This window comes from Brienomyrus brachyistius, chromosome 4, assembly GCF_023856365.1.
Source record: "Brienomyrus brachyistius isolate T26 chromosome 4, BBRACH_0.4, whole genome shotgun sequence".
Classification (NCBI taxonomy): domain Eukaryota; kingdom Metazoa; phylum Chordata; class Actinopteri; order Osteoglossiformes; family Mormyridae; genus Brienomyrus; species Brienomyrus brachyistius.
In genome coordinates, this window is record NC_064536.1 from 19986973 (window position 1) to 20007547 (window position 20575).

The window sequence follows — 20575 nt, forward strand, 5'->3', positions numbered from 1 at the left end:
TCAAAACAGAGCTGAATCTGGCTGAAGCAGAAGTAATAAAATGAGTCATTTGGGAGCCGGAAGAACCGACTCTACTTGGTGAGCTGAGCCAAATGATCCGACTCACTAAAAAGAGCCGAAATTCCCATCACTAGTGCAGACTGAGGAGACGTTCGGTGTCACAGCCAGTTTGGGGAGATTACGGGTGCTGTCTTAGGACAATACTAACAAATCTCAAAACAGTACTACTACAGAAGTTCCCAGACTCCCATTGTTATTCAAGAAAGTCGTCTTCTTTAAACCCAAAAAATGAAAATTTAAAAAAAGCAGACACACATCACAATAATTGTGTGAATGCTTTCATAAAGTAGGACTGACAGTGTTAAGAATAAAAACATGCAAACAAACTTACATTTCTGGATCCCTGGTCTGGTCCTGCACTCTCCACTGTGGTCCACACTATAGCAGAAGCAGAATGACATAGTACTGCTGTATCCATTTATTTAATTGTTGTATTTTCTCCACATACACGAGTCTATAGCAGGACAGACACACATTCTGTACCCACTTCAGTTTCTCCAGTTTACAGCTGGGATCCTCCAGTAGAGCAGAGAGCAGATTCACTCTTGAGTCTCCTGGGTGATTGTAGCTCAGGTCCAGCTCTCTCAGGTGTGAGGGGTTTGACCTTAGAGCTGAAGCCAGGGAAGAACAGCCTTCTTCTGTGACTCTACAGCCTGATAGCCTGCAGAGAGACAGACAATATCTCTCCAATAAATAAAACACCTCATCACTATGAGTATTACTTTTATGTAAATGTGACAACTTCAATAAAGCTTTCAGCAATTACACATTACAGTGTGGAATACGCAGTAATATTGACCTCAGTATCTCCAGTGTACAGTGTGAATCCCCCAGTCCAGCAGAGAGCAACTTCACCCCTAAATCCTGCAGCTCATTGTCACTCAGGTCCAGCTCTCTTAGCTGAGAGGAGTTTGATCTGAGAGCTGAAGCCAAAACTTCACAGCATGTCTCTGTGAGTCTACAGCTGTCCAGCCTGGAAAAGGAAACATGTTAAGACATAAATACATACACCACACACAGGTATTTCAAATAAAATATCAAAATAAACATTTTAAGTACAATAACACATGTAGCATATAGCTGTTATTTGTCCTTGACACTCCCCAGCCGAGACAAACCTGCTGTTTAATGACCTTACAGGGTGAGTTACCCTGAGACTCTGTAATATATGCATAAGTATTTTTATAAAGCTCTGAGCAACACTGGGGCTCAGTGATCAGCACTACAGCCGACCCAGGGGTTCTAGGGTTTTGGGTTCAGTTCCTGCCTGGGATATGTGTAAGTGTACATGTTTATGTGGGATTTGAATGTCCATCCATCCATCCATCCATGGAGCCTAACCCGGAAGCAATGGGCATGAGGCAGGGAACAACCCAGGATGGGGAGCCAGCCCATCGCAGGGCACACTCACACACCATTCACACACACACGCATTCCTATATGCAATTTAGTAACTCCAATTAGCCTCAGTATGTTTTTGGGCTGTGGGGGGGAAATCGGAGTACCCGGAGGAAACCCCACGACGACATGGGGAGAACATGCAAACTGCACACACATGTGACCCAGGCGGAAACTCGAACCCAAGTCCCAGAGGTGTGAGGGAATAGTGCTAATCACTGCACCACCATGCCGCCCCCCCTTTTGAATGTCAAGAAGGGCTTAAGTTATTTTAATTACATTTTTTATATGACTTTTGAATTGCTGACACCATGACTGAAATCTTTATTTTCTGTTTTGCTGTAACTGAGAACCTGTTAAATTTCCAAAACACTAATCAGACAATTATCAATCCTGTCAGATAGGGATGAAATAGTGATGCTTTATTCATCCCCCTGGTAAAATAGTGCTGTCGCCTCTCTGATCTTGCTCTCTCTGACACACACATACAGGTCAGAGTGCAGGGTTGGCCAGCATCCAGCCCCCTGAAGCTGGGGGGTAAGGGCCTTGCTCAAGGGCCCAAAACCAGCATTACTCTGCCGGCCAGGTATTTAAACCAGTGACCTTCTGACCACAGGCACAGTCCAACCCACTGAACCACACAACACACCGAGAATGTTAAAAAATATACATATCCTGTAGTATCCAGAATGAAAAAGAATTTCTAGGTGTCCATATAAATACACTCTAATTGTTGTGATGAGATATAAAAGCAGTATCATGAGTAACATCTGTACTTCTTTAGCAACAGACGTATGTAAGATCACTTACAGAGCTGTCCTAGATTTCTTGATCACAGGCAGCAGCCTCTGAAGACCTTCATCTGATCTGATGTATTTCTTCAGATCAAACACATCCAGCTCCTTATCTGACATCAGTAACACAAAGGCCAGAGCTGACCACTGTGCAGGTGAGAGGTCTGCTGCTGAAAGGCTTCCTGAACTCAGGTATCTTTGTACTTCCTCTATTAGAGAATTGTCACCCAGTTCATTCAGACAGTGGAACAGGTTGATGGTCCTTTCTGCAGATAAATTCTCCTGAATTTTCTCCTTGATGTACTGGGCTGTTTCCTTAATGTTATGTGAACTGGGTCTTTTCTCTCGCAGTAGTTTTTGTAACAGAATCTTACTGGAGTCCGTTGAGAGGCCAAGGAGGAAGCGGAGGTAGAGGTCCAAGTGTCCATTCTTGCTCTTTAATGCCTGATCCACTGCAGTCTTCAGCAGGTCAGCTGATGAGTTTGACAGAAACACATATAAAGCAGCGAGATACTCCTGGATGCTCAGATGCACAAAGCAGTACACCTTCTCTTGGTACAACCCGTACTCCTCTTTAAAGACTTCTGTGCACAGTCCAGAGTAAACTGAAGCCTCTGTGACATCAATACCATTCCCTGTCAGATCTTGCTTATAAAATATGAGATTGCCTTTCTCAAGGTTGTTAAAAGCCAGCTTACCAAGTTTTAAAAGGAATTTCTTCCCAGATTTAGTGCATTTCTTAAGCTTGTTTTGATGTTTTTCCATATACTTTTCATTTTTTAAACTCACTTGAAAGATGAGGAAGTGTGTGTACATTTCAGTCAGAGTCCTTGGAATTTCTCCCTTCTCAGTCTCACTAAAAAGCCTTTCAAGGACAGTAGCTGAAATCCAACAGAACACAGGTATGTGGCACATGATGAAGAGGCTCCTTGATGATTTCACATGTGAGATAATCCTGCTAGCCAGGCTCTGATCACTAAATCTCTTCCTGAAATACTCCTCCTTCTGGGCATCACTGAACCCTCGTATCTCTGTCACCTGGTGGACACACTCAGGAGGTATCTGATTGGCTGCTGCTGGCCGTGAGGTTATCCAGAGGAGAGCGGATTGAAGCAGATTCCCCTTAATGAGGTTAGTCAACAGCACATCCAGTGATGTTTTCTTTGTTACATCAAACCAGCTCTCATTCTTCTGAAAATCTAGAGGAAGGCGACACTCATCCAGACCATCAAAGATCAACAAAACTTTGTACCTACACAGCTCAGTGGATTCAAGCAATTTCAGTTTAGGGACAAAGTGGTGAAGCAGATCAATCAGACTGTATTCATCCTTAATCAAATTCAGGTCCCGGAAAGGAAGAGCAAATATGAAGTGAATGTCCTGATTTGCTTTTCCTTCTGCCCAGTCAAGAATAACTTTCTGCACAGAGACTGTTTTCCCGATACCTGCGACCCCTTTAGTGAGTACAGTTCTGATAGGTGTCGCACGTCCATATAAGGGTTTAAATATATCATTGCACTTGACTGTAGTATCTTCTGTTACCCTTTTCTTGGATGCCGTTTCAATCTGTCTCACTTCATGTTCATCACTGACTCCTCCAGCTCCCCCTTCAGTTATGTAGAGTTCTGTGTAAATCTCTCTGAGAAGTGTTGGCTGTCCTTCCTTAGCTTTCCCTTCAAATACACACTCGAATTTCTTCTTCAGATTATATTTGATTGTGTGCTGATACTGTGACAGAAGATGCCCTGAAATGAAATGAGAACTTTTCAAAAAACATTTTTACTCATTTAACCCAAATGAAATCAAATAAATGATAATACACATTTTTAATAAACTAGTTCTCTGTGGCAAAGCAAACACACACTGAATGAGGTACAGCTCTTACTCTTCTCCAGTATGTCAGCGAGATCATTTTGCTCCATGGTCCTCAGGATGTACAGTGTGATCTTCAGAGCTCCCTCTCTACCACAGGTCTTCTGCATCTGACCATCACTGTCCAGGTCATTGTCCTCCTCCAGCTGAGGCTCAGAGCATTCTGGGTCATTCTGATCCAGGTACCTTTTGAATTTCATCAGCTCATCCTTCAGAAACGTTTGAGCTTTTTCCTCCAGTAACTGAAATGAACAGTTACAGTATAATTATTATCACTCCTGGCACCGTATCTATTTATAACTTAATTTGTGATTTATGCTGCATTCCATTTCAACTTGTAATTTGGCAATTTTGAGTTTCTAATGTGAAATTTCACCTGGAACACCCCCCTGAAGTCAGAATTCCAACTCGTGAGGTCGGGGGAACCTAAACAACCTCGACCTCAGAAATCAAAATGGCTGCGCCGTTTATCAACAGAAGTTAAAGCTGTAGTTTTATAGTATTTATTAGCAGTTATGTATTATTTGTGGGTCATTAAATTGGTTGTACACACCGCTTTCTGTTTCTATGGTTTTTTTATGTGCAAAACATCATGTACTGTAATGTCTTGTTATCAACTGGTATTGCTAACAATGACTAACAATTAACCTGGCTAGAACTGGGGCCTGTTTCAGAAGGCAGGATTTCTTTCTTAGCCGGATAACTTGTCAGATTTAAGGTAGTCTGGGCTAAATATAACTGAATGTAGATGAAGGCCATTTAAATTGGGGCACATTAAATACAAGAAGTTATCTAGCTAAGCAAGAAATCCTGCTCTTTGAAAAAGGTCCCTGGTTTTGCTAAATGACTTTCCGTCTTGCTGTACTGGAAAGACGTTAACTTGGGTGTGACGTCATTACCAGCTCCGCTTTCCGACCTCCGAGGTAAATGGAACGCAACATTAATTGTAAATATCTTGTCTTTGATAGGATGAACTACTTATTCTAGATCTGTAGAAGATATATGTCGATTTAGATCAAATTTAAGAAAATATACTTCAGAAATAAATGCACACCTTGAAGATGGATGATAAGTCTCCTTTATGTGGATGTGAATTACATTTTTTCACTCGGCCCCTGTGAACAAAACACAAATATCCAACCATTATATTGTTATTTAAACAGATGTAACTGCCATCCACATTCTGTGTTTATTTCATTAGATTGGCTTCCTGACATCAGTCTATTTATGACAGTATAAGAGAAGCAGTGACATCTAGTGGCAGCACAGAGAGACAACAGGTAGCAGCCAGGAGAGACGGTTTGGCATGTAGCTCCCAGTCACTCAATGACATTCACTGCTTACTTCTTGTAAACTGTTTAACATGATTTCAAACAGATTTCAACTTAATTACCATAACTATCCAGGGCTGGAATCTGGGAGGGGACAGCACTGGCTCCTGCAATTTAGGGACCCCCCTCTCTTATCTTGAATTTTTATTATTAATTTTTTTTGCTAAAAAACACATAGATCAAATATTCACACCAAACCATTTATATGATAATTTTGATTACAATAAAATGTATAATAATATAACAATATACAAATTTTGCATGACATGCCCCCCCCCCAACAGCACTCCTCTTTCCCTTTTGGCTCCAAAAGCACCTCGCTTAACCCCAAAGGGATTTATTCTCTCCCTTGTTTCCAGGGTTAACACTAGACTGCCTGTAATACTCAGGGGCTTCCTGTCTCTCGCTGGGCTGTACCTCAGGTTCCCAGCAGGCCCAGGCTCTGGTGTGACCTCTGGCAGCTCCGTAGGATCTTGTCCAGTGTGAGAGAGAAACTGACTAGAGGGATATTTTGTAACCAGCTTTGAAACTGAATCTTTGTGCAACTAATGCAAAAGTACCTGAGTGTTATGCAGCTGACAGCCAAGAATGTCAGCTTAAGAGAATTAAGGGATAGCCCTCTAGTCAGTTTCTCTCCCACAAGTGTTGTCCCTGGTCCCAGGTTCATAGCTCCTTAGTTCTGTTTGTTAATTGTTAGTTAATTCCACCTGTGTCCTGTTTCCAGTGTCTGCTCTGATTGGTTGATTGTTTTGAGTCCTCACACCTGCCTTTTGTTAGTCCCCATAATCTGTGTATTTTAGTTCCTGCCTGTGATCAGTTGGTCATTGAGTCACATGCTGTTGATCCTGTGCTTTGTTTCTGTGTGTATTGGATTCCTGTGTAGTTATTTTCCCCCTTAGTTCAGCTCCCTGGGTTGCCCTGCTCTTTACTAGTGTTCCCCTCTGTTTTGTAGTTATGGCCTTTTGACCCCTCGTGGTTCCCTTATTTTCTGCTCTGTGTTGTTATAAATAAACCCCTGTCATGTTGGAGCCGCACTGTGGATCGTCATCCTTTCCTCACCTGCACTATCCCCCGATCCCATGATAACTAGCTAATTAGTCCATTAAACATGTTCAAACTGAAGCCTCAGTCTGAACAGAGCTAAAGAGCCCATGAGAATCTATTTATTATCAAAGCAGAAACATCCGTCCCAGAAGAAGACAATCTATTGTCCAGTCATGCTTAATCAATATAGAGCAGTAGCTTTTTTCCAGCTGCATGCTGAGGATTGGCATTTAAAATCCACTTTTCAATCTACCTTCTAATTCCAGCTCGCAAGAAGTCAGTCTTTACAGTGATCCTCAGACTTTAACTTCAGATGTGATTTATACAGAAGACAGGCAAAACTTCTGTTTAAATTGTGCCTGTATGTCTTTTGACTGAGAGTCTGAGTGCTTTAAACAATGTTTAAATGTATATTTACCTTAGATCTGTAGGAAAACGTCCCTCTCTGAAGGTGATTGGTCGGTTCATTGACCTGTCACTCTTCATGGAAACACAGCTGGGTACAGGTGAGCCTGCTCTCTCCAACAGGACACTGTGGACAGTGAGAGGAAAGATCCTCATTATATAAAAATAATTCATATACTGTACTGTGGACAGCGTCACATTAAACCTTCAGCTGTTTAACCTCCTGCTCTGCCTTCATGTACTTTGAAATGCTGTGAAGCTCTTGATGCAAAGATGCTTGTTTACATTTAGCTTTAATGTAAAATAAAGTCTCACCTAAAATGACGATCCCTATATGAAAGGTTTAGTATCATTGTTACAGCCTCCATTACTAGACTTGCCTGTTGTTGCTTAATGTTATATAAATTTAGCCTTAAATTGGGATCCCCACAATACATTTCACCAAGTTACCAATAAAAAAATATAAAATACAAACTTTATTTTAGCGCATATTCAGAAAATCACCTCGCGCCCCAATTATGTGAAAAATTGAAGAATCAGCGTTAAGTGGCAGCAGAGGACCGCGTCCAGGGAGTACAATTAAATGTAAAGACTTGGAGGGAATTAAATTTCATAAACTTAATAAATGATAAACATAATCTACCTCACGATATTGAATCAGTTAAGTCTCGATGAAGTGAATTAAGTTAAGACTGATTACTCTCTCTTTCGAAAATGCTGGAACGTTTATTTTTTATGACCGTGTATAAAGCAGTACAAACACACAGGTTCTGTCTTACCTCTCAGGTCTCTTTGTTTTACACTCCACAGGGGGGGTCATTTCAGAAGCAGCTCCCCCCATTTCTGTGCCGATCTAGACCAGATGACTCCTGCTGGGGCCTCTATGAACACGAAGGGTAAACATAGTACATACAAACATACATACAGACACATATGTATGTCTGGGGTGTCGCAGGACTGGTTTGAGAAACAGTATATAGCATCCGCTAACATATACAATACACTCCCCAATATAGCTTATTTATTACGTTGTATCTGTTGACTAAAATCTTACCTTGCAATACAGAATCTTTTCCGCGTTTCTTGACAAAATGGAGAGTCCAGCATTAAAATACTTTCACTTTCATTTACAAACAGGGAATGCTGCATATCAAACGCGGAAGCGGTCTAAGCAGAAATGAACACGGACTCAGTGACACGGCGTAGGATTTTTGGGGATATTATCCATGTCACTTATTAACAAGTAACAATAAGAGAAAGAGAACAAGCTCCCGCCGCCACCTAATTCTGTCATGACGCACATTTTGCGTTATACATGATGTTAATGTACATATAAAACGCGGTTCTGCAGTGACACTTAAATCAATAACACGCATAAATCATTATCACACTATCTTACTCATGATTCACTTTTCACATTTGTCGCCCCCCCACGGTTACTTTTGGGACGTTATAAAACGCTTAACGTGAAAAGCTTAATGTGGTTTAATCTACAAAAACAACGACCAAAAAACACCAATTTTCTCACAGACATATCAACTGACAAAAAAAAATCAAAACCGAAATACTAGGAATATGGACTTTATCTTACGTTACGCGTTTTCCTCTCCTTTGACGCTCATTATAAGGAAAAGGCTTAACGTGACTTAATGTACCGAAATAGCGACCAATAATCACCAATTTTCTCAGCGACATATCTGGTCACAAAGACTTTCACATTTTTCTTTGCAGCCACTTCAGATTAATATTTTATTAGTGTCATTTCTAATAGTATATTTATATATTACATCCCTTACAGTTGGAACTGACAGTTTAAACCTCCTTTTGTACCCTTAACCTAAACCATGATACTGAACAATCTTTATTTTCAGATCTTTTGAGAGTTTTGGGGATCCCATGCTGTCACTCTTCAGAGGAGATTCAAAGAGAAGCAGAAATTGCAATTGGCCACCTTCAATTCCTTCATTCTTGTGACTGGACAAGGCTTAATGAGCTGATCCAACCAATTCGGTGTTGCAAGTAATCAGTTTTGAGCAGTTACATGCATTCAAATCAGTAGAATCACAAGGTTTCCCAAATTTTTGCACAGCCAGTTTTTGATTTAATTTCATGCAACTAAAAATTGCTTCATGTTAGCAGAATTACGTCGACAGCGCATAACCTTGCCTTCTTGCAGCGGAGTAATAATTCTAATGATGAGTACAGCCACTTTGCTCTGTAGCCTTTATCGGCCTAGTTTATTAATCACACGAACAGACACATCGCTTAAGGTACAACACTCCACACTTCGTGAGTGTTAACATACAGAACAAGAAAGACATTCCCTTATATAGGGGGTGCTGCCAAAAGTATACGCCCTACAAACACTGCCACCTTTTGGTCATGTGTTGGTACAGTTATATGCAATCATACATTTATCAACACTCCCACTTATGATTGACTTGTATACTGTATAACTTTAACCTAGTCAAATAAGCAAACAAAAATGATAATCAAATGCCAAGCATTTACACACCGAACATGACCCTCGCAAATTTCATTTGCTTAAGTTTGGAGATAGGCTTGGTCATAGCATCGGCAACCATGTCATCTGTGGGACAGTAAGTAAGTGTCATCTCCTCGTTCCTTATGGTGGACCTAATAAAGTGATATTTAATGTCCACATGTTTACATCTTTGCCTGGACACAGGGTTCCTAACAAGTGCAATAGTCCCCTGGTTGTCCTCATAAACAACTGTTTTCATGTATACATGGGTATCTATACCTTTCAGCAGTTGCTCCAAATAAATACACTCCTGTATTGTTAGAGCTAGAGCCATGTATTCGGCTTCACACGTTGACAGGGCTACTGTGGGTTGCTTTTTGGTCTTCCAAGAGATCAATGAACTGTCTTTAGCCATACTCACACAATAACCGCTCACGCTACGCCTGTCACTGGTGTCTGCCCCCCAGTCTGCGTCACTATAAGCTATGAGGCCTAAACTTTCGCCGCTCTTTCTGAAACAGAGCTGTCTGTCTGCAGTCCCCTTGAGATAACGTAAAACATGTTTCACTGTAGTCCAGTGCTCGTCTGTGGGGTTTGCAAAATGCTGTGATAACTTGCTTACCACGAAACATAGGTCAGGTCGTGTACAGGTAGCCAAGTATATGAGGCCGCCCACAGCCTCTCTATATTTCCTCACATCAGTCATCTTAGGTGCATCCACGGAATAGTCTATCTTTTGGTCACATGGTGTTTCCCTAGTTCTACACTCCTGCATGTCAAAACGATTCAAGATCTTCCCGACATACTTCTCTTGTGACATTTTTATGCAACCATCAGACTGGTCAAAGTCTATGCCTAGGAAATGCTTTAACCCGCCTAGATCCTTCATCTTAAACCTAGTGGAAAGCACAGTCTTCACCTGTCCCAGACTCTTGGTGTTGTTGGCTGCAATGATAAGATCATCCACCCAAATAACAACTATTACTTTACCTGTTTGTTTGGATTCTTTTGTATACACACAGTAGTCTGCTGGGTTCTGTGTAAAACCATCCTCAACTAGACATGTGTGAAGCATCTCATTCCAATTACGTCCCGACTGTTTCAAGCCGTAAATGGACCTTTTTAACTTGCACACAAGCCCCTTTCCTCCCTTCTCGTAACCCTCCGGCTGTCCCATATAGATGTCACGATCGATGGGTGCATGCAGATAGGCTGTTTTTACATCCATTTGATGTAGTATCAAGTTTTCTTGAGCTGCCTTCTGCATCACTACGCGCATACTGGTCAGATTGGCTGTAGGTGAAAATGTCTCACCATAATCTATCCCTGCCTTCTGACTATATCCTTTTGCTACGAATCTAGCCTTGTATCGGTGATGTCCGTCACTGTCCTCCTTAATGGAATATACCCATTTACCTCCCACTGTCTCTCTGCCCTCTGGTAACGTAGTCAAGGTAAAGGTCTGGTTGTCCTCTAAAGACTGAAACTCCTCATCCATTGCTCTCTTCCATTCTTCTGACTCAGTTGATGCCATAGCCTCTTTAAAAGTTAGTGGAATACCACAAACAGCTCGGTAGCAATAGTCCATGCTAGTGAGTGTGCTGTCGTCCTCGTCACTATCCTCCTGACTATAATCCTTCAGATACCCTGGAGGTTTACGCTCTCTGATGGGATATTTCCCTCTGCTTGAGGCCTGTGACGTCACCCTAGGGAGTTTCTCGCCATCACCCTCTACTGACTGTGGATTATCAGTCTGTATATCAGTGTTGAGGGTACTAGACTGTGGTGTCTGTCTATCTTTACTATTCACTATGGGGTCCAGTTCTAGTTCCTTAGTCTGAGTCTCGTTTTCGCAGGTTGTCTTTGTGATAAATTTTACTAATCTGTGCTTTTGTACTTTATGTTTGCTTTCTGTTTACTGTCTGTTGAAACTGTTGTTGTGTGTAGTTCCTGGCAATCAAGCGTAGTTTCGGTCTCCCTGAAGGTGTTAATTAGGGGGCAGGGCTTACTGAGTTTAAATTGAAGGTGACTCCAGCTCAATACTCAGTGTGCTTCAAGCTCTGTTTGTGGATTACTTCTCTGCTAGTAAGGTAGGACTCTGTTTGCTTTCTGTTTACTGTCTGTTGAAACTGTTGTTGTGTGTAGTTCCTGGCAATCAAGCGTAGTTTCGGTCTCCCTGAAGGTGTTAATTAGGGGGCAGGGCTTACTGAGTTTAAATTGAAGGTGACACCGCCGGATAAAGGTAAACAGTCTAGTTGTTACTACTGCTTCTAAACCTTTCTCTCCTACTCTATCCTATCCTCTACTTCGCAATCTCTCACACCATCACTACAGACATGTGCCTTAGACGTATACCAGTACACTTATCTTTGAGACCTAGAATATCTCATCCAACATCCAGGCGCCGCACTCTCAGTAATCTTGTCTACCCTCCCATAACACCCCAGTCCCAGCGAAGCGTGTTGGGTGGCCTCTGGAATTGCCAGTCTGCTGTAAAGAAGGCTGATTTCATTTCCGCCCTTGCTTCACACCACTCTCTTGACTTTCTGGCTCTGACGGAGACCTGGATATCGCCTGAGAACTCGGCTACCCCGGCAGCTCTCTCCTCTGCTTATGCTTTCTCTCACTCTCCTCGCCAGACTGGCAGGGGCGGTGGCACAGGTCTATTGGTAACTCGGAACTGGTGCTACACGCCCCTCTCTCTGCCCCATCTCAACATTTCATCCTTTGAATTCCATGGAGTTGCTGTTACCTCTCCACTTGATATTCGGATCATTGTTGTCTACCGCCCTCCTGGCCCCCTAGGCTGCTTTCTGGAGGAGCTTGATACTCTCCTCAGTCTCTTCCCCACTGACAGCTCCTCTCTCATTCTCCTTGGTGACTTCAACCTACCCCATGACAAGCTCCCTTCTTCTGGTCTCCTCCCTTTTCTCGATTCCTTCTCTCTAACATCCAACAGCTCCTCTCCTACACACAAAGGAGGTAACGTCCTCGACCTGGTTTTCAGCCGCCCCTCTCCGGCTACTGACATCTCTTCTACTCCTCTACACATTTCTGATCACCACTTTGTATCCTTTACCATTGCCCTACCCGTCTTGCCCAATCCCAGTTTTCAACGTTTCCTCCCCACTCGACCAAACCTCCACTCTGTCTCCGCTTCTTCTGTTGCTTCCTGCACACTGTCTTACCTTCCTGACCCTGACTCCTTTTCCTCCTTGGCACTGGAGTCTGCAACTGATACTCTCATCTCCTCACTTTACACATCCTTGGACAACCTCTGCCCGCTGTCTTCCAAACCAAGGAAAACTCGGCCTACTCCTTGGCTTTCAGCTGCATTACGTACTAACCGAAGAGAATTGCGGGTAGCTGAGAGGACGTGGAAGAAACCTAAGCTTGATGCAGATCTGTCTTCCTACCGTACTCTGCTATCCAAATTCTCTATGGACGTGACTGCAGCTAAAACTGCCTTTTACAAAGACAAACTAGAATTATCCTCACGAGATCCTCGCAAACTCCATAACATCTTTTCGTCTCTTCTCAACCCTCCCCCTCCTCCTGCTCCTTCCTTCCTGACTGCTGAAGATTTTGCCAACTTCTTTGCCGAGAAGATTGACAGAATCTGTCAGACATTCTCTCCCTCATCCACTACACTACACACTAAGGATTTCCCTCCCCCCTCACTGGCCCAGTTTTCTGGTCTTACGGCAGATGAGATCATGAAAGTCATCTCATCTTCCAACCCTACCACCTGCCCACTTGATCCAATCCCTTCTGCATTATTTCAGACAATCGCTCTAGACCTTCTCCCCTTCATCACGACTATCATTAATGGCTCCATAACCTCCGGTCATGTACCAACAGCATTCAAAATAGCCAGGGTCATTCCCATCCTAAAAAAACCCACTCTAAATCCCTCAGACACTTGCAGCTACCGACCAGTATCGCTTCTTTCCTTCCTTTCAAAAATCCTCGAACGTACAGTCTACAACCAGCTTTCTCTCTATCTCTCTCAGAACAACCTCCAGGATCCTAATCAGTCTGGCTTTAAAGCAGCTCACTCTACAGAGACTGCCCTCTTGGCAGTCACTGAGAAGCTACATGCTGCCAGATCAGCCAAACTCTCATCTGTCCTCATCCTTCTTGACCTATCAGCAGCATTTGACACGGTCAACCACAAAACTCTCCTATCCATCCTTAGGAGTCTTGGCATTGGTGGCCTAGCCTGGCGCTGGCTGGCTTCCTACCTAGAAGGCCGAACATACCAAGTGACATGGAATGGATCCACATCTACTCCACGTTGTCTTTCCACCGGTGTCCCTCAGGGCTCGGTTCTTGGCCCTCTCCTATTCTCCCTCTACACTAAATCTCTTGGCGAAGTTATATCCTCACATGGCTTCTCCTACCACTGCTATGCCGATGACACTCAACTCATCCTCTCCTTCCCTCCCTCAGACACTCATGTCTCCACTAAGATCTCTACATGCTTGGCAGACATCTCATCTTGGATGACCACTCACCAGCTAAAACTCAACACTAGTAAAACTGAGCTGCTTTACATCCCGGCTGACTCATCCCCCCTCCAGGACCTTGCGATCTCTTTCGACAACTCCCTGATCCGTCCTTCGGTTTCTGCTAGAAACCTTGGAGTTACCATAGATGATCGGTTGTCATTTTCCTCACATATCGCCAGTCTTTCTCGCTCTTGTCGGTTTCTCCTCTTTAACATCAGGAGGATACGTCTATTTCTTTCCACTCAGGCTACCCAGATACTCGTCCAGTCCCTCGTCATCTCACGCCTTGACTACTGTAACTCGCTTCTAGCGGGTTTACCACTGAGCGCCATCCGTCCCCTCCAACTGATTCAGAATGCAGCTGCTCGTCTTGTTTTCAACCTTCCCAAGTTCTCCCACACCACTCCTTTGCTGCGCTCCCTCCACTGGCTTCCTGTAGCTGCACGCATCAGATTCAAAACACTGATGCTGGCATACAAAGCCAAAAATTCTCTGGCACCATCCTACCTAAAGGACCTCATCACACCACGCTCTGCACCACGATCTCTCCGATCCTCCAGCACTGCTCGACTGGTCCCTCCTCCCCTCAAGGCACAAGGAAGACACGCATCTCGGCTCTTCTCTGTCCTGGCACCTAATTGGTGGAATGAACTCCCCCTAGATGTCCGAACAGCTGAATCCTTGACTGTCTTCAAGCGACAACTCAAAACATTTCTTTTTCAGAAATACTTGACGTAGAACTTCTATATTCTTTCTCGACTCTTATTCTGGTGTGTTTTAAAAAAAAAAAATAAAAAAAAAATAATTCTGCACTACTCAATGGAGTTCTCAGAGATAGTATTCATAGCTTGGGTCTTTATTGAGCTAGCATTGGAAATTCATTGCAGAGTCTCGAAGCACTTATGTAAGTCGCTCTGGCTAAGGGCGTCTGCCAAATCCTGTAAATGTAAAATGTTTACCGGGGTAGTAGACTAGGAAGGCGGGGCTACCTTTGTCATGTCCTATGAACAGTCCCTTCTCGCACCTAGAATCTAATTTACCCCCGTCTGGTTGATAGGCATAGCACACAGACCTAAACTTGTACATTTTGGCTAGATCACACTTTTTTCCCGTCAGTGCTGTGTAAGGTGTAGTACCCGTGTACTTGTTAAAGCACCGATTCCTGGTGTAGGCAGCTTCCTGAATGGCATAATGCCAAAGGCTTTTGGGCAGACCACTGTCAATGAGCTTACACCTTGCCATTTCAAAAAGAGTGCGTCCCTCCCTTTCTGCTATCCCGTTCTGGTGAGGCGAGTAGGGACAAGACGTCTCGTGTTTGATTTTATTCTTTCTCAGTAGTGTCTGAAACTCTCTATTGATGAACTCAGTCCCATTATCTGATCGAATGCATTTTATGCTGCCGTAAGGCGCTACATCGGCCAGGAACTTCTCAGTGGCCTGAACTGAATCACTCTTTGCTTTGAGAAAGTAAACGAACACCGCCCCTGTGCATACATCTGTGAAAGATTGCATATACTTGAAACCTTCTATTGATCCGTTGCTTACTGGACCAGCTAGACCCGTGTTCACCAGCTCAAGTGGTGCCTTTACTTTGTCGGTTGGCTCTCTGTTTCTTGTTTGAGTAAACTTACCCTCTATACATACACTACATTCTTTATCAGGTCTACGCTTTGCACCTTTAATGTGCATGCCTATTGTTACTTCCTGCAATTTCAATATGTCCTCGTAGTTACAATGACCCATGATCTCGTGCCATGTCTGGATATCATGGCTGACATAACACACATCATTTTCATCACCCTCAGTTTGCAAGTAGTACATTCTCTGACACACATGAATGTTAAACCTTGCGCCACCAGGCGCCACAAGAACATTTTTACCTTCGTCAAAGAACACCTTGGCACCATTAGCGGTGGCACTCTTAACTGAGAAAAGTTCTTGTGGGAAGGAAGGGATGTAGAGGGCGCTTTTTAACGTCACTGTACATCGGCGTCCCTCGCTGTCGATGAGGCACACCTGTGCGTCTCCCCTGCCCTGTGCCAACCCGTAGGTGCGCTTCCCGTCTGCCAGCTCCATGCTGTGCCTCTCGGGCCTAAAGGTGCTATCAAAGTTCTTGAACCGGCTCCTGACGTTGATTATGTGGGATGACGCGCCCGTGTCGACGAGCAGCCCTTTTCTCTGGATCGGTAGCTGTTGCCCTGACTGGTTGGCCTCTTCTGCCTGCGCCCCGAAAGTGAAGTCTTCTCTTCCCGCGGCTTCCCGCCCGCCATCTCGCCCGCGACTGGCCTTACTGCTGTCGCCACCACGGTCGCCATCTTGGGCACACGCGCACCGAGAGCCCTGTGCACGTTCCTTCTTTCTACACGCTTTATCTGTGTGACCCGTGGTTTTGCAGAAACTACACCAAACTTTCTTTGTGCAGTTATTTTTCCGGTGGCCTTTTTCTCCGCATCGCCAACACACTAGATCTGTCACGTGTGCGTCCTTCTTCTTTGGCGCCGCCTGGGCCTTCAGGACTCGCTCTCCCGCTTCCTCGGCGGTTGGGTCTGAATCTTCCGATGCTTCAAAGTTTCGCAACTTGGCTTTAAACTCTCCCAACTTCATATCCGCTGAACCATGTGTAACCATCAGCGTGAACGGCTTGTACTTTTCTGGTAGTCCCCTCATAACCATCGCCATCATCAGTCCCTCACTTGGTGCTTCACCCGCACCTCTGAGCGCCGTAATGATTTGCTCTGCTCTGATAATGTATTCGGTTACGGTCTCTGTGTTCGTTTTCTTCAGCGAAGTAAGTGTTATATACAGGGAGACAATTCGTGGCCTACCTTTACCGATGTAGTGTTCTCGTAACACTCGGAGACTCTCTCTGCCTTTGTCTTTAGTGTCTCTGAATATCAGTCCCAAGCTCGTATTGTCGAGTAATGGCGCGAGCGCGCAATATGCATCCGCATTAAGCTTGTCCTCTTGGGTCTGTTCTTCCACCGTTAGAGGTGCAGCAGGCTCGTTCAGGATTGTCTGTTTCAGGCCAACACTGTGCATGCAGCACAACATTCTTTCTTCCCAGAGCTCATACTCCTCTGCTCTCCCGTCGAACGTGGGCCATTTGGTCTTGCTTCTGTTCGTCATGGCTTTCTGTGTCTGTAGCTCAGCTTAACTCCCGTTTCGGCTTACATTTAGCTCTCCGGTTCTCTCGCCGCTAAACTAGCTATCACTTTCAGTCAACTACTGTAGCTACTTCTTGACGCGCTAGTAACTAACCGTCTTGCTATCGCACATGTCTGCCTTTTCCTGGGCCCATAACCTGTTAGCAGAATTACGTCGACAGCGCATAACCTTGCCTTCTTGCAGCGGAATAATAATTCTAATGATGAGTACAGCCACTTTGCTCTGTAGCCTTTATCGGCCTAGTTTATTAATCACACGAACAGACACATCGCTTAAGGTACAACACTCCACACTTCGTGAGTGTTAACATACAGAAAAGGAAAGACATTCCCTTATATAGGGGGTGCTGCCAAAAGTATACGCCCTACAAACACTGCCACCTTTTGGTCATGTGTTGGTACAGTTATATGCAATCATACATTTATCAACACTTCACTATAAATCTTTGTTCGGGAAACACCCCAGTACCAGATATTCCTAGGAAATGAAAGACATACCACTGTTATCTTTTTTGGTGGAAGTAGAGTAAATTATTATGCAGGCAGAGAGCAGTTTCCATATTTTCATATGACTGTATATATACACACAATATTAATTATATATACATTATACATATGTACAAGAATATTACAACTGTCATAGTTATATTCTTAACATTCATCCAACAGCCACTCTGAAGGTTCACCTCTCAACAGTAAATTTAAAGGCTACATTAAAGTTCTATTTTAATAGCAGACCACTGTCACAGTCTATATAACATATATTGCAAATAAATACATTAATAAGTGCACAAAATCATCTGATCATTTAATCGTTGCTTGTACTGACTACCACAAATGTCTAACGTGTTCAGGCTGAATCAGTAAATGTGGTATTTTGACTGGAAATGAACACTGCGGGTTCAGAAATCTTCAGATCTTTCATGGTCCTATTTTCAATATTCAATTCAAATATTTTGTATAGCACGTTCTCACATTACATTGTCACAAAGCGCTTTACAGCATCCCCACCCAAAGCCCCCAGTAAGTAAGCCAGAGGTGGTAAAGGAAAAACTCCCTAGAAGGTAGAAACCTTAGGAGGAAGCAACCTGGGGCTGGTAGGGAAAGTCAAAGTCCCAATTCACATTGTCCCAGTCTTAACATTTGAGACACAAAGCAGGTGAGAGGGAGGTGATGACAGGCAAGTGGTGGAGCTGAAGGCATCACAGGCAGAAGTATAAAAGCTTATACTTATAATGACCATTGTTCGGTGAGACAGAACTTTGGATGAATCCATCTATTATCAGTTAAATACCTGCAGGGGATATTCCAGAAAGCAGGGCAGCGTTATTTCATTATAAGTAAGATTAATATTAACAACATGACAGCAACGTCATCTATGATCAGTTTATTAAGTACAGGAATAGAGAAAACAACATTTATTGATTGTTTTTCATTTTTTTAACTAGATATTCATTGTATACAGATAAGGCTATAAATCAAGAAAAATTAAAGTATTAATAAATAGCCACAGTCTAATATAATTCAGGAGGCATGTTAGAAATCCTTAAATATTTATGACCAACGTAAACACAAGCAACCAGACCAGCTGCAAACAGCTTAACATGCTCCTTGTCACCAAATAAGATTGATTCTTTCGATCTGAATATTTTCATTTTGAGAATCAATTCAATCACAATTCGTTCAAATATACACATTTTTAACACTGTACGTTCAACATATTATTATAGTGCTAATGTCAATAGCAGTTATACATACAGTAAGAGTTCGGCATTTGGTAAGGGGGGGGGGGGGGGGGAGGTAACATACAGGGTGTTATAGTTGTTCAATCCTGTCCATGTTTTGTCTTGAATAAAAAATGAATCAGCATTTTCATAAGAACATAAGAAATTTACAGACCAGAGGAGGTCAATCGACCCATCAAGCTCATCTGGGCATTATTATGTCAGATGGACCATTGTGTCTGTTTTGTTTTATCTAAAATGAAGGAGGGGTCTTTAGAGGGGCTCTTTAATTGTCATAAACAGCAATACAGATATAAATAATAAAACTAAAACCATTTTTAAAGAAAATAAATAACGAATATTGTTTGTATACTTCAACTTTTGGTTCTTTGTGCGTTTTTTATTTTGTTTTTATATCATTAACATTTCATCATAAATTATGGGTTAGGGTCCCAGGTTAACGACAAATCTCCCTTTTGGGCCCCCAGGCGAAAAGGTTTGGGAAACCCTGGTTTAGAGTTCAGTCAATTGGTCTGAGTGTGGATTAAGAACCGAATGTTTGTTTCTTTTCTTTTCCGTTATGTTTATGGTTATAAATGTTCATTACAATAATTACAAATATTTAAATGTAATATTGGTTTATGGTTTTCATAAACGCATTATCGAATAATACATATTAACACTTTAATATTCAAAAATTAGAAGTGTAGTAAAAAACTGGATTGTTACACCTATTTCCACTTTTATTCGAATACAAATACAAATAATTTTGCTGCCTTAACAAACGACGATGGAAATACAATTACTGGGCTCTGTCCACATCCTTATTTGGCAGTGCAGACTAAATGCATGTAGGCCTACACTCAAAAAAATAACTTGTTAGGTGAACGTAATAAAATTATGGAAATCAAATGTTTTAATTTAGCAAGAAAGAATTTTCTTGACTGACCTAAATGTAAATATGTCGTGTCAACTTGATGTATTGGTGTCATGCCCGGCTCGTCCGCTCCTCGTGTGTGCCACGCCCCCTGATTACCCACGTGTGCTTCCCTGATCGTCTCCAGCTTTGTCTGCTTACTTTGATTAGTCTCTGTGTATTTAAGTCCTGGTCTGACCTGTTCCCCTTGTCCGTCATTAATGTTACGTGAAGTTTGTCTGTGTGAGATGGTTTCCAGTCCGCGCTAACGTAATAAAACCCGTAATTCCCCATTTTCCGCTTGTCTGCCTGCTCTCTGCCCGCTTTCTGCCCGTCTGCCTGCCCGAGCGATCATTCGCTCCCCAGCGTTCCCGGGCGCGCGTGACAATTGGGGTTACTGTTCGTTAATTACCATGGTTCAGTCCAACTACATTTGTAAGGATAAATGTGACATATTTACAAAAGTAGGATCTGACTTGATTTTATTTGGTCATTGTAACTTGTAAGATAGGGTGATGAGTTACTTAATTTAATTGGGTAGTTACGACTACCTTTTAAAATAGTACAATAACGAATTAATTGCGCTAATTCAACAAAACAAAGTTATGTTTATTCATCAGAAATGCTTTAGCCTAAGAGATTACTTTTTTAATCATAAGAAAATTAACATAATCGAATATTATTCAGGGGCAGCATGGTGGTGCAGTGGTTAGCACTGTTGCCTCACACCTCTGGGACCCGGGTTTGAGTCGCCGCCTGGGTTACATGTGTGTGGAGTTTGCATGTTCTCCCCATGTCATTGTGGGGTTTCCTCTGGGTACTCCGGTTTCCCCCCACAGTCCAAAAACATGCTGAGGCTAATTGGAGTTGC

At 42.9% G+C, this 20575-nt stretch overlaps 2 protein-coding genes and 1 long non-coding RNA gene across 3 annotated transcripts in view; 1 reads left to right on the forward strand and 2 right to left on the reverse strand.

The window, feature by feature from the left end:
- LOC125739643 (GTPase IMAP family member 4) overlaps window positions 1–20575 on the forward strand; it is a 386756-nt gene that overhangs the window by 329230 nt on the left and 36951 nt on the right. The window lies entirely within an intron of this gene.
- The window catches only part of LOC125739605 (NACHT, LRR and PYD domains-containing protein 12-like), a 728681-nt gene that overhangs the window by 20480 nt on the left and 687626 nt on the right, over window positions 1–20575 (reverse strand). The window contains exon 18 of the mRNA XM_049009881.1: window positions 392–438. Coding sequence (XP_048865838.1) covers window positions 392–438 — 47 coding nt within the window. The remainder of the gene's footprint in view (window positions 1–391; window positions 439–20575) is intronic.
- Window positions 6923–8115, reverse strand: LOC125739660 (uncharacterized). Its single transcript, XR_007397227.1, has 3 exons — window positions 7959–8115; window positions 7684–7785; window positions 6923–7031 (listed from the first exon to the last, which is right to left on the reverse strand). It is a non-coding gene; the product is annotated as an uncharacterized LOC125739660 (long non-coding RNA).